The sequence below is a fragment of the Pelmatolapia mariae genome, linkage group LG9 (assembly GCF_036321145.2).
Source record: "Pelmatolapia mariae isolate MD_Pm_ZW linkage group LG9, Pm_UMD_F_2, whole genome shotgun sequence".
Classification (NCBI taxonomy): Eukaryota; Metazoa; Chordata; class Actinopteri; order Cichliformes; family Cichlidae; genus Pelmatolapia; species Pelmatolapia mariae.
In genome coordinates this window covers 35430443-35445093 of record NC_086235.1, presented here as the reverse complement: position 1 = coordinate 35445093, position 14651 = coordinate 35430443, and the positions used below count along the sequence as shown (strand labels likewise).

General features: G+C 42.4%; 1 protein-coding gene across 2 annotated transcripts in view; it reads right to left on the bottom strand.

Moving 5' to 3' along the window:
• The window catches only part of kcnh2b (potassium voltage-gated channel, subfamily H (eag-related), member 2b), a 113347-nt gene that overhangs the window by 8231 nt on the left and 90465 nt on the right, over nt 1-14651 (bottom strand). For both annotated transcript variants that reach the window (XM_063484343.1, XM_063484344.1), the window contains 9 exons: nt 13605-13804; nt 8523-8775; nt 4679-4872; nt 3463-3565; nt 2023-2174; nt 1797-1935; nt 1517-1706; nt 669-774; nt 464-565 (listed from right to left, as the gene is read on the bottom strand). In XM_063484343.1, the coding sequence (XP_063340413.1) occupies nt 464-565; nt 669-774; nt 1517-1706; nt 1797-1935; nt 2023-2174; nt 3463-3565; nt 4679-4872; nt 8523-8775; nt 13605-13804 (1439 nt within the window). The remainder of the gene's footprint in view (nt 1-463; nt 566-668; nt 775-1516; nt 1707-1796; nt 1936-2022; nt 2175-3462; nt 3566-4678; nt 4873-8522; nt 8776-13604; nt 13805-14651) is intronic.

Below are 14651 nucleotides of genomic sequence, written 5' to 3'. Positions count from 1 at the left end.
GAAGTTTAAATTCTGGACAGACTGTATTTTGGTAGCATCATCACATCACTGTTGAATCTGAAGCTTCAACATTTTTATGGGAAAGCTAGATTTCACAGTATATATTATATATGGAGGAGGAAGGTCTGTCTGCAATTAGAATGATATAAATGCCTTGAACTTTCAACTGTTTCTTGTAAACACTCCTGCAGACAGCAGGAGGGCTAATCAGTGAGGGGATAAAATGAACGACACGTTATAAGAAATGAAGAATGATTCCCACTCACTTGGACACATTGGGGTGTGTCACAGATGAGGTAACTGATTCAACTCCAAATATACAACATATGCAAGATGCTAAATAAATAAATTAAGCATTTATTTAGTGTTTGTGGGATTTAATGTATCTACTGAGAGACATGCTTAAACGTCAAACATGTTACTGACAGATCAGCAGGGTAAGATTTGCCAGTACGTTTTTCACCTGTGACAGAGAGGCCAGTGTGTCTGTCTCAAGAGGTGTACCAGGAGGAACCACTCCATCTCCCGGACCGGGTCCTGGACCGGGACCTGGGTAGGGTGAGGCCTGAAAAGAAAACATCATATTGTTAGTGAGCGTGAAGTGTAACCCACCACGACAGTGAGGTTCATTCTTTGACATAAGTCCCATACGCTGTGTGCGTTATTACCTGAGGTGGTGATGAAACAGCGCTGTAGGCTGGAGGTACCAGCGCCATCTGCCTCTGCAGCAGCTGCATGATCACGCCGATGTCCGTTGACATGCGACTCTCTAACCTTCACAGTGTGTAAGAGATGATCCGCTGTTAAGAGTCTATCAAGTCCATTTTAAATTTGATCCATAATTAATGTCAATTTCAAAAAGAAAGGAAGTTAGCAGTAAAAATAAATGGTTAATGAGGAAGTTTAAAAAACAAAACAGACCAGACTGCTGATTGCATCTGTACCTATGCAAGAGTCGTATCGGATGCACTTTTTGAAACTTTGTTTTGCTAACGGTGCATTTCTCTTACCATCCTGCTGTTAGTCTGTTAAAAGTAAAGCAATTCTTTTTCCCCACAGGAGTTTCCTTTTATCTTTTCAGCAAACAAGCATCTTGGGGCACAGTCACACTGCAGATGTAGATAAATGTGTGGGGGACGCGTGCAGAAGTTTGCATCTCATCCTCTTTGTCCTATCTCAGGCTAATTAGGAGCCAGTCTGCTGCTATTTTAAACTCAGCAACACTTTTTGAGGTCTAACAGAGGTTTTCACATATGAGCAGAGTCCCCCCACGTGTACACCTTTACACGCCCTATCCAGCAGAGGCATTCATCAATGTAACGTTAAGCTGGAGATATAGTCTCTCTCAGCAGCTACAGCTCAGCACAGAGGAGTACAAACGTTTGATCTCAACTGGACCTGAGAAAGAGTCTCATTGAGCCAAAGGCTACAGGGCTGCTGCAGCAGAGAGAGGACAAGCTCTCCGTAGAGGCGTTAAAAAAGAAAAAAAGCCTCAGGCCAACCCTGCTAGTTGTACCTGTTGAGCTGTTTCTGCAGCAGGTCCAGGCGTGTGTCCAGCTGGTTGCGTTGCTGTCGGCTCAAGCTGTGCAGTGGTGTGTTGAGGGGCGGAGGGGAGGCAAGGCTGCAGCTGGGAACCTCCTGGTACTGACCACTCCCCCGGCTCTCTCCCCAGAAACTAAAGATGTTGGACACACCTGAGAATGCCCCTATATGAGGGTGGAGAGGGGGGGAGTGGGTGTGTATGTGAGTGTGCAAAGCAGTGGGAAAGGATGAGTGTATCTTCTGTGTAACCATACCTGACAGGGCATTGCAGGTGTTCCCAGGCTTGGGGTCTCCATCACCCTCGGTGTTCTCGGTAAAGGGTGGGACTTGCTTGTGTGGATTCTCTTGCATTGCAGACGGAGGGGCGAGACCAGTCACTACTGACTCCTCCCCCTATAAGAGGAGCAGGACCAGAACATCCACATCAGTTTTTACAGTGCCATCCTGTATAATAGTCACAGTGGTAGTGTGGAGTCGTACCTCATCACCACTGGAATGTGAGGACACTGAGCTTCGATGTGCCCCCCACGGTCTCTTAGACGCCTCCTCTTGTTTTTGATTGTGGGCCGTCTCCCGCTGTCTTCGTCTCACAGACTTATGGGACTTTTTTATTTCTCCAGCATCTGCATCATCTGGACAGATGCATAGATGGATAGATCAAAAAGGAGAAGATGGTCAGTCTAGCTGGATCAGAAGTAAGAAGATTAATATAGTATTTCTTTGACCATTCAAGCAGATAAAATAATTCAATCTAATCTATAAAGTGCCAATTCACAACAGCAGTCACCTCAAGGCACTTTTATTATAAGGTAAAGATCCTACATAGTAGAGAGAAAACCCAACAATCAGACTATGGGCAGCACTTGGTAACAGTGGGAAGGAAAAACTCCCTTTTAACAGGAAGAAACCTCCGGCAGAGCCAGGCTCGTGGACAGCCACGATTGATGTGGGAAAAGACAAGAGAGACAGAAAGAAACAGATACTGTGGGAGAGAGAAGACAAACGTTAATGATGTGCAACACCAGGGGAGCGAAAAGAACTGAACGGAGAAGAAACACTCATCATCGTGGAAAGCCCCCCAGCAGCTGAACCTATAACAGAATAAGTAAGGGATGGTTCTGGGTCAGGGCCTAATTTTGAATCTCCTGAAACCAAACTGGGAGCTGATTCCAGAGGAGCGGCACACTTGAAGCCTCCCATTCTACTTTTAGAAACTCTAGATTGCGGTCTGTCTGAGAGCTCTGTTATTATAACGTGGTACACTATGGGGTCTTTAATGTATGGTTATTCAAAATATCTATGTGAGAAGAAGGATTTTAACAGGGAGCCAATGAAAAGGAGCCAGTATGGGAAGAAGATGGCCTCTTTGGTCCTGTCACTGCAGCTTTTGAGCTTTTAGAACAGCCTGATAATAAGGAATGGTCCAGCATTGAAGTAATAAATGCATTAACTAGCTTTTCAATGTCACTTTGAGACAGAATGTTTCTAATTTTAGAGCTATTGCACACATAAAAGAAAGCAGTCCTGTGTGTTAAAGGACATATCCTGGTTAAAAATAACTCCAAGATTTCTCGCTGTGTTACTGGAGTCATGGTAATGTCAGCCAGAGTCATGATCTAATTAAACACATGAGATTTTTAGAGTCAGCCACAATCATTTCAGCTTTGTCTGAATTTAGAAGGAGAAAATGACCTGTCACCCGGGCGCTTATACATTTACAACATGCCTGTAGTTTATCTAACTGGTTTGTGTAACCAGGGTTCATAAACAAACAGGAAAACTGGCTTCTAATAATAATAATAATGCCCAAGGGAGGCGTGTACAGAATAATACACAGAGTAAACATTCAGCAGAATAAGTGAGTGTTCTGATGTAACGGTAAAACACACTGACTGATGAGACCCAGGGAGGACGGGTTACCTTTTTCTGTGCGTCTTCTGAATGACAGTTTACGTCTCCTTAATTTGTTGAACCCCCCAGAGTTGGAGTCGTCACTGCTGGGGGAACCTGGGATCATGTTAGTCTGAAATATAAAACAGCATTCATCATTTATCTTTTGAGGAGAAGTGTGGGATGTGATTTGTAAAAATAGTGAAAATAAGTCAATATCGGTAATGGATGGAAGAAAGATACCAGACACAACACCACACTGTATCTTATTAGCTCAGAGTCTTAAAAAAATGCTGTGTTATTAATAGACTTATTTCCTGAGTTGCATCAATAAGCAGTGTGTGTGTGTACGCGCGTGTTCTGTACTCTATTTCCTTTCTCAGCAGGCACCGAGGGCGTGCCAGCGCTGCGGCTTTCACGGCAACAAAAGGAGAAACATGGCTGCAAATTCAAAGCAGCTTGTCGACAAAGTAAAGACACACCGTACAGAATTATTTCACTCACAATCAGAACAAGCCCAGGGATGTAAAGGCTGTTTTTAACCAGGCTCTGCCTGTGTACGAGCAACAATGAAACAGACAGCACTGTCTACATTGTAACTTGCAAGCAGCTAAAAATCAGGTAGCTGCACCAGCTATCAGCAGCAGCAGCTACCCATCCCTTTCTTAACCGCTTGTCCAATTCAATAATGTCCAGCAGTCATAGTGTTCACACCCTGAACAGGTCACCAGTCCACCATTCATACTCCTACAGCACCTACACCTATGCTCAACCATACATTGAAAATGATTTATTTGTTATGTGGATTTTATTGACAGTTTGATGCGTATAACAACAAAATAACCATGCTTCTGTTGTCTGCTGTGGACAGTAAAGACAGAAAAATAAATGCTTCTTCCTGTGAATGAAGCTCAAAGTTCTGCTCATCTTGTTGGATCTTCTCATTTTTGTTTTACAAAATAATAATAATAAAAAAGTAGGACTTATGTTAGGTATTAATAACAGCGCTGAAACACTTGGGCGGGTTTCATTTCAGAGTCATTGTTGTCTTTTTGTGATTACACCAACTTCCATCCCACAACTGCAAAAACCCATCAGCTTTGTTTGTTGTCAATACAAAAAAAGAAAAGATTTTGAAAATAAACTTTGAATTCACTGATATTCTTTATGTATTTGGGTTATGAACCCGTGCCACTCTTTTATGAGATTTTATTGACATCTGCTCAGGGATGAGTTTGAAACTCACGTCTCTGAGGTTGAAAGTGATTTCCAGGTTGTTCCAGAAGTGATCTGCAAACTCAGGATACATGTCCAGCACCTCCAGAACATCTTCTCTCAAAATCTTATGAAGGTCGCAGTACGTTAGAGCCCTCACATCAGCATTGGATTTACCGGGTCGGTGATACAGGTTAATGGGCTCGCCAAAGATGTCGTTCTTCCCTGGGAAGGGAGAAAAGAATAGAAAAGCACTTATTTGATTGTTTGATCTTATACAAGCAGTCAACAAAGCAACATTGTGATACATCAGGTAGAGCTGTAAGAACAGCTTTTATTGAACTTAAATGTCAGCTGTGTAAATCATATTTTAAATGTTAGTCTCAGTGAATATAGCAAATAAAGTTTGTTGTTTCCAAAGCAGACTCTGGAAACATCTGTTCTAATTTTGTTTCAATGTAATACCTTTGCAGTAACTTCAGATTGTATTTACAAATGAGTGCATGAAGTTAACTTATTATTTTTATAGGGTAAGAAATAAAAATGTGTGATGCGTGCCTACACACTCCACGCCTACATGTATGTTACTTAAAAAACCGATCAGTGTCTTGTTCTACATCTTGTGTCATGTATGTGGAGCAGGCTCAACAAATGTTAATGACACCAGTGCTGCTGTCACCAGTAGATGGCAGAACCAGCTCATGCTTATGTGGCTGTGAAAGCTTCAGGAAACAGATAAAAAACTGCTGTTCAGTATTTACTGTGTTGTCCAGCACAGTAAATACTGCAATCTTTATAGATTAAAGGGTGAAATGTTTTCTCTTAAAAACTCTTGTTTTATCTATTTCAGTCACCTGTGACCTCACAGTTACCAAGGAGACACATCATTATATACACTCTCTAGCCATTTTGTTAAGTACACCTGTTCACCTGCTCATTAAAGTAAACATCTAATCTGACAGTCACATGGTAGCAGTGACATGATCAAGCATCAGAATGTGACAACATGGTTGTTGGTGGGCCGGTATTTCTACTGCCACACTCAGGGGCGGATCTAGAGAAATTTTCTTAGGGTGGCATGAGGGTGGCAAAGAAATCAAATGGGGTGGCAAAATCAAAACCTTTTTTTCTCCCCCAAACAAATATGCAGGTGGTTACATATGATTAAAATGATTCAAATGCAACAATTCTGACGGCTAAAGAACCAAATGGGACAGGCAAAAAAAAAAGATTCAAATGCAGTAAGTATACATGTTTTTCATATAAATATAGTCTCTAACTTAATTATTGTCAGTAGCCCACATAATTACACACTTTAGTTACATAAAACATGTGAGTTTTGATATTATGTACTGTATAGCCTGTATAATAAATAAATATGTAGCCCAATAAGTATAAACTCCAGAAAGCTACACAACATGGGGCGGTTCATTTACAAACACAAGTCTAACTTAAATTTCACACTGTTTTTTGTTAGAAAACAATCACATTGTTACAGCTTAAATTACACAAAATGTCAGAAATCTGCACTGTCATGAACAAAAGTTTAAACCTAATTTTTCATGATTTGTTGGATCAACCCACTGAGGTCTGAAATACAACCGACCATTTTTGACTCCTTTTGAGTTTACATTTGTATTTCACCCTCAGATTGTTTCATTTAATTTTTTCCCCTTGCCTTGTTTGGTTTCTTTTCAGCTCAAATGAATTTAGTTGTTTTTTTTCACTGACATACTGCATTAGTACTACTATTACTATTAATAATACTATTACTGATCTGAAATCACACAAAGAACTTAAATCCTAGCAGTATTTTTTACTGTAAAAAAACCCACAGACATGTTGAGTAAATTTTTATAACTTGAAATGCAAATATAAATTGTACATTTTGTAAACATATACAACTATTTATCTAAAAATGCAGCCAATACACCTGTTTTTTTCATTTTCTACAACCATTTAAAAATATTACTAAAACTAAAATGAGAGAACAATCAGATTTCGCAATAAGATGCCCCACAAATGATGTGTGCCAGTAAAAACAAAGTTTGTCCACCATGAGACAGAGGAGAACAGCGCAGGGATAAACCTGCAGGCCTGACAACAGGAGGTGTATCACTCCGCTGGTTTTCTACTTAGTCACAGTGTTTACATTGCAAATGTGCCTTAGTGACATTCATTAGTGCCCTCACTGACACACAAAACAAAACGACTACACAACAGAACAGCTACACAAGACAGCACAATACACTAAGTATACACTCCACACTAAACGTCACAAATCTCCCACATCTAAAAACTCTCTCGCTCGCTCTCTCTCTCTCTCTCTCTCACCCGCTCGCTCTGTCTCGCTGCCGTTACCGTCACTCCCAAAACTCTTCCCTCTTCCTAAACAACCAAATCCCACATGTTGACTTTTTTTTTAATTGGTCGACATGGTGCATTTTTCCACCGATAGGAAAGAGGTGGCTTTTTTTCCTTTCTTTACTGTTTTCGCGCTGTCCTTAGAAAACGCTTAAAACACACACAAAAACGTGACGACAGTATTTAGAAAAAAGCTTGGCTTATATATATTATCACAACTCTGGATTTACTGGCCTGTAATTAAAATTTAAAAACTTTGAAGTCCGAACTTTCAATGTGGGCTAAAATAGAGACTCAGCGGCTGCAGCTTGTTGCTATGTCAGCTTACATCAGTCATGTGATTTGGAGGTGCAGCGTGTCCGTGGACCACAGAGGGTTAATAACACTCACCTTCCTTCCATTTCCAGAGTGTAACATCCAAACACCTGTGTAAAATCCGAAATTCCCATGGTGTTGTTCAAAATGTGCTCTGGCACAATCATAAGCATCGCTTGCTACTGAAAACAAGAAAAAAGCCGGTCCTGCAATGGGCTGAACCATTTGTTAATGGTGCAGGGGGGGACACTATCCAATATATTCAGTTTTAGCATTGATATTCACTCTTGACTGTAACTACGCTCAAACTGTTAATGCTATCTTATTTTAATAAACAACACTGTCATATGCAAAACTGGGGTGGCACTTGGGGTGGCAAGGGATCATTTTAGGGTGGCAGTTGCCACCCCATGCCACCCTTCTAGATCCGCCCCTGGCCACACTATTCCAGGGTTTACAGAGAATGGGCCAAAAGAACATTTCCAGCGATTGGATGTCGTCTGGGTGAGTCAGAGGAGCATCTCTGAAAGCACAACATGAAGCAGAAGAGGGCAGAAGGGCTACAGCAGCAGAAGACCACACGGGGTGTCGCTCCTGTTGACTAAGAAGAGCAAACTGAAGCCACACTTTACACGCTCCCCAAAATTGGACAATCGAAGTTTAGAAAAATGAAGCCTGGTCTGATGAGTCTTGATTTCTGCTGCGACAGGTCACCCTTTGGTATGAACAACATGAAAACATGGATCCGTCCTGCCTTATATCAATGGTTCAGACTGCTGCTGGTCATGCAGTAGTGTTGGCTTGATTTACTATTGATGCTGACCATGTTGATCCGCTGTAACCAAAGTGTGCCCATCTACTGATGTCTGTTTCCAGCAGGGTAACGTGTGACGTCACAAAGAAGAGTTGACTGTGCTGTAAATGACCTCCACAGTCACCAGATCTCAATCCAGCAGAGCACCTTTGGGATCTGCTGGAATGGAAGATATTCGATATTCCATGTATCCACGTTTCCTAATCACGTGTACAATTAGGCTTGCATCACTTGCAAATGTGAAACATTGCTTGAAATGTTATTACTTTTTTAAGTGTGATCTGGGTAGTTTATGGTCATAATAAACATTGTCCTATCTCTGTTGTCACGCTGCCTCTCTCTACAAATATGAGTGAAAGCATGAATATCCTCATTAATTTACCCAAGATGGCTACCACCACGTCTCCTCTCAGTATCTCTATGGATCCCCTGGATATGAAGTAGAGGGCAGTCAGGACATCGCCAGCGTGGACCAGCGTATCACCCGGGGGTGCGTGGGTGGTCTTGAACTTCATGGCCAGCGCTCTGAGGCAGCCCTTCGTGGAGCCTTTAAAAGCCTTACAGTTCTGCAGCAACGTCCGGTTAAGATGGAGGCAGATATCAGCCTGGAGACACTCAGGGAAACCTTTCAGCACCTGGGGAGAAGAAGCAGGGAGACACGAGGAAAATAAAGAGGTGAATGAAAGTAGACGATAAAAAGATGCAAAATAAAGACCGAAAGGAAGGTAAAATAGAAGGAGGAAGAAAGGAGAAGGCAAGAGAAGAAGAGAGAAGAGGTGGGAGACAGGAAGGACGAGCACGAGGTTATGATAGACGCTATTAGCAGCGACTGAATGATATGTCAAGTTCAGAACATAAAGCAAAGGTCACATAAATGTCACAGATTATGGAATCCTTTAAAGGAATAATAAAAAGAGGAGCCTTTACTGTCTTTATCACCTTCATCCCTAGTGGGAAACACTCATGGGGCATTAGCCTTTTACTGTTATTACACCACTCCACAAATGAACACGGCAAAACTAAACTATCTATACATTTATCAGATATTGGTTTAAAGCCTCAGAGACATCACAGCTTGAACTGAATCCCTCACAATTTTAAGCTCTGCGTATCAGACGAGCGTGAGCAGCACTGATTGAGGAAGGGCCTCTGCACTGATTTTCTTTCCTCTTTTTTTTGAACTACAGTGCAGATGATTTCAAACTATATTTCAGCGGGCATATCGGAACAGAGTCAGCAGGCCCACAGAGTGTAATTAATATGAAGAATTGGTGAAATTTTAATGAGTTCACTGCGAGCGTGGAAGGCTCTTTTTGAGCAGCAGACTCTGGGCTTCTCTTGTAGCTCCCTGGCTGAGTTCACAGAGCTGAACTGCACCTAGAACACCCACACTGCTTTTCTCCCTCACCATTTCTCTCACTTTCATCCATTTCAAGCTCCGCTCTTCATTTCAGCCTTCGCTGGGCTCCCTCTTTATCTCCCGCTGCCCATTTCTCCCCATCCTCATCTGACTCTCTTTTTATTTCCCAATAAAGATTTGCTAAGCAGCCCTGTTTGTAACCTCTTTCTATCTTTTATCACATTTCAGGGAGCTTTACCACACACAAACCCTCTTAACTGTTTCAAGGCTCTGTTTGTTGTTGTGATATAGTTTGTGGCCTCTTTTTTGCTGAAAACAACTCCCCATATAGGAAAAAGTGAAATTTTTCTATTCAAAGTTACAGAGTACAAAGGCCTCTGTCCTCAAAGACCCCAAATACCTTATCTATGCACAATAGAGAATATAAACACAAAGGCGGATTACATCATCTGCATCAGCAGTGGAGGTACGTTTCCACTTGCTCTCTGAGGCTGCCTTCAATAAGCATTAACCTCCTGAGAATAGGCAGGGCAGAGAGTAGCAGCCTGGAGCCTAAACTCAGTGTTTCAGTGTGCAGAGAGAAAATCAACCTGAAACTATTACAGCATCAGGAACACAACAGAAATGATACCTCCAGTTCTCGTGCATCTATAAAGCATGCAGATGTTTAATATTCAACAAGTGGGTGGTGCTCTGTGTTGCGTGTATATGGCTCCTACTGAGTAACTGAAAAATGAAATGGATGACATTTGTGATCATTTTTATGATTAATAATAATAATTAGCAGTTGTGATCTGTTTATACCCAGGTAGCTGTTACAAAGACTGACATTTCCATCAGGCTCAGCTGTAGTTTTTATTTAGTGCTAATTAACAAATGTTAGCCTGCAGACTTGCTAAATTAGGATATGTTAGCATTTAGCACAAAGCACTGCTGCACTGGTGTTTATGACCGCAGAGCAATGGTGTGATCTTTGAGAACACTCACTTCTCTGCACTGATGACCTCTATTCTGTCTGCCTTATCAAACATGCGATTAGTAAACTGCTTCCTTTGGCAACTACAGCCAGTTGCCAACCTGGGTATCCAAACAATTGAAATCCAACTCAACTGCAATCACTCAGATTGGTGAAGGTTTGCAAATAATTGCTGTACAATTTGTAAATGCAGAGAGATTGGCAACATTTTGCAATCAATCCTCACTGATCTGTCACATGTCTATTTGCAGTAGGCACTTGATTCAACCGGCTGCCAACTGGCTCATGCTATATAAAAGCAAGGTTGCTAAGCATCTGTGTTATTTTGTGTCTAACAGCTACTACGTCACTATTTGTGGATCACTTTTACCTGAGGTCATTTCAGTTCAATTCAGTTTTATTCATACAGCGCCAAATCACAACAACAGTCGTCTCACGGCGCTTTATATTGTAAGGTAGACCCTACAATAATACATACAGAGAAAAACCCAACAATCATATGACCCCCTATGAGCAAGCACTTTGGCGACAGTGGGAAGGAAAAACTCCCTTTTAACAGGAAGAAACCTCCGACAGAACCAGGCTCAGGGAGGGGCGGGGCCATCTGCTGTGATTGGTTGGGGGGAAAGAAAGAAGACAGGATGAAAGACCATCTGTGGAAGAGAGCCAGAGATTCATATTTGTTTGACCACGTAACCATGACAGACTCCTTACAAATTCTCCTTTACATAAAAAAGTATAAACTAAGAGGCCATTTAACACTATTTGGCTGCAACTTGGAAGTTGAGGCATGGCCGAGCTGGAGGAGTGACAGACAGTTGTGTTTATACAAAAATGAGTGGGCTACCTCTCATGACAGAATAGGAGAGCCACACATAATTTGTGGCTGTGGCATCTGAGAGTCTAGTCAATGAGTTGTGATTGAACGAGAATAAATATTTCAAAAGTTTTGCTAAAGGAAGTAGAAGCAAACTCCACGAGCAAACACAAACAACTGTGGCTGGCAAGTCTCTTTCAGTTTTGGTGACCATGCAGTAGGTGAGCATTAACAGAGTACCACCAAATGAAATAAGGAAAGAGAGTGACTGAAGAAGGAAAGATCTGAAGTTTCACAATAAGTAAATATTACTGTTCTTTCCTCCTTCATACAGTTGGAAAGGCTCACTTTATTATAGAATCTGATCTAAATGTTAAATAGCCCCTCCCACCCTGAGGATGTTAAAGAGCCCCTCCCACCCTGTGGATGGAGGGATGGATTTTAAACAGCAGCCAGCAAAAAAGACTGCTTCATAGGCCTCATATCTTTTTTTGGAACTTTCTTAATTAGCATTGTAAAAAATCGTGTCCCATCTGTTATTAACGAACGTATTCTACAGTAGGAACACAGGATACTAAAGCAGGATATCATAGGGCAGGTCTGCCTTCATGAATATCTTTGTATTTATTCTTTATCATTTATTTATATCCTCTTGCCACAGAGGGCGAGGGGGTAATAATATGGATACGATTCTCTCTCAGTCACATAAAAAATGTATTTCGATGCAAATAATTCTCATAATGTAAGCAGCAAACTAAAAGAAGCCAAACTGAAAATATGAGAGGTGCTCAGTGATTTAGTCATTTGCTATTTTCTGATTTCTTAGATTTTTCTTCCTGTGTGTTTGTCACACTTGAATGAACAGAGCAAGTTTAAATATGAGACAAAGACAACCCAAATAAATGCAACATGTCGTTTCTAAAAGAGGATTTCATTTATCCAAACCTACCTGGCCCCGTGTGAAAAACGACTGCGCCCTAAACCTGCTTATCCACCGGCAAAAGAAACAACTTCATCAAAACAGAGCTGCTTCTCCCTGATTAACGTTGGTCTTGGACACGTTGTTTAAATTGAAATAGCACAGAGTGAGCACAGACTCGTTTCTTTCTCCTTCCTCCCACTTTGATCTCAGAGCTCCTGCAGCTTTCAGCTTCACATCAGAGCTGCGTTGTTATTCTCGCCCATCTTCGTGAATGAAAGAGGTCACAGCTGATTAAATGTGGAGGCAGACTGACAAGGTCTGCTCCACACAATCATAATAATGACTACGGTAAACAAGCTCAAATCCGGCCTACTTCACCGGGCCTTCAAGAGAGTAACACGATGTGGGGAGAAGAAAGGAGCCGAGCAGGGTGATAAGCAAACCTGATTCCTCTCTACTTCACTGACTTACTCATTACACTGAAATGAAACAGCATTTCACTGATGGAGCGTTATGTTTGCACCCAAACAGAGCTCCTCTGTGCTCGTCCACGACTACACAGCCAACGATGGGCTGCTGATTGGGCTCCGACTGGTAAGTTCTACAATAAATTTAGATGCTGGAAAATACCTAATGAAGTTATGAGCAGATATATTTATGAGCTTACAGTCTGTAGACAGTGCAAAGGCGACTTTTAAACTTCTATAGTTTTTTGGTTAAACCACACACAGCATGCAGAAAGTAACATTAAAGATGACGTGCACTTACTTAAACACTATATTAAAGAGCTGCATCAGCAGATGTCCCTGTACGGCTGCACCACTGTTTCCCCCCAGTGTCACTTTTAGGTCAGAAACCCCTCGTGACACTGCTACAGACAGAGCAACATGTGAACCAATACACTCACAGGTTCAGGCTGAGGTGGGCTATGTACAGCACACATGTTTGAAGTGCTGCGTTTGTGTTCACTGACACATGTGACTCACTGTGCCCGTGGGTGTCAAAGCTCCAGCTTGTTTCAAAGTGCATTCTCCTACTCTGGTGGTAAAACACATTAAAATGAACATCTCTCCTCTCACGCTTTAATATGTGTAAAATACATCTGGCAGCACAACGTGATGAACACGTGCGTGTGCAGATTAGGCTTCATGCATGTGACCAAACTGACAGGAATCCATGAATGTTGCAAAGCTTCCTCGCAGCCCTTCTTGTGTCCCGTGTGTATACGCAGCATTCTTATTTTCTCTGATGGTATCAAAGCATGCGCGCTGAGACAACGTTTTCTAATCGTCCCATTAGCATACAACGCAGGCTCAAACGCTGTGTGTATTCACACACAAGACTGAGTGTACCCTCCCAGGGTTTGGGTGTGTGAGGACCAGTACTCACAGCGTTCATGTCGATGCCATTGGTGTAGGACCAGGCATGCTGGAAGTACTCCTCCAACCTCTGCCTGAGTGGGTTGGGGATCTGGTGGAAGCGGATGAACTCCCTGACTCTCAGCATCTGGGTGTGGTAGCGGGCCGTCCCGGAGTACAGCCGCTGGATGATGGCTGAGACATTCCCAAAGATACTGGCGTACATGAGGGCTGGAGATGGGAGCAGTGAGAAAAAACATATCCATTAACAGACAGTATGGAGCTAAAGCAGCATTCATACAGTGATGAGACTTGTACAGGGTTTCATTTACTCAAGCACTGAAAACTTTAAGTCCTGGAAGTTGTGAGGTGGGGCCTCCATGGATCGCACTTCTTGTTGTTCTAAAAAAGTTTTGCTTTGTGACAGGATGCATCATCCTGCTGAAAGAGGCCACAGCCATCAGGGAATGCCGTTTCCATGAAAGGGTGTACGTGGTCTGCAACAATGGTTAGGTAGGTGCCAAAGTAACAGCCACATGGATGACAGGACCAAACATCCACCCAAACCCAAGGTTTCCCGGCAGGACATTGCCCAAAGCCTCTGCCAGCTCGCCTTCTTCCCATAGTGCATCCTGGTGCCAGGTGCAACCCTCACACACCTGGCAATCCACATGATGTAGAAGAAAATATGTTTCACCTTGTTTAACTGTTCTATGGTCCAGTTCTGATGCTCACGTACCCACTGTTGGCAGGAGCGCCCCACAAATCATAGCCAGTCTTACTCCACCTGTCATTATGTATAATGTCATTCACTAAGCCAGATGACTGTAGCACATTCAGATCATTTGCAGACTTTGTATTCAAAGTAAAAAAAACAATCAAAACATGCCCCCCCCCCTCCCCCCCCCTCCTTTGACCCCTGACCACGATCTTGCAGCAGGAAGTTGACTCATCTCAAAGGGCTTTGGCTGCAGAGGACAGAGAGTTTGTCTCGTATCCTTCATGAGAGTCTTTGCTTTGTTCTGTTTGTCATGTTGGGTCCTGCTAACCTCCCCACCTCTGTCAGCTCCCATCACTG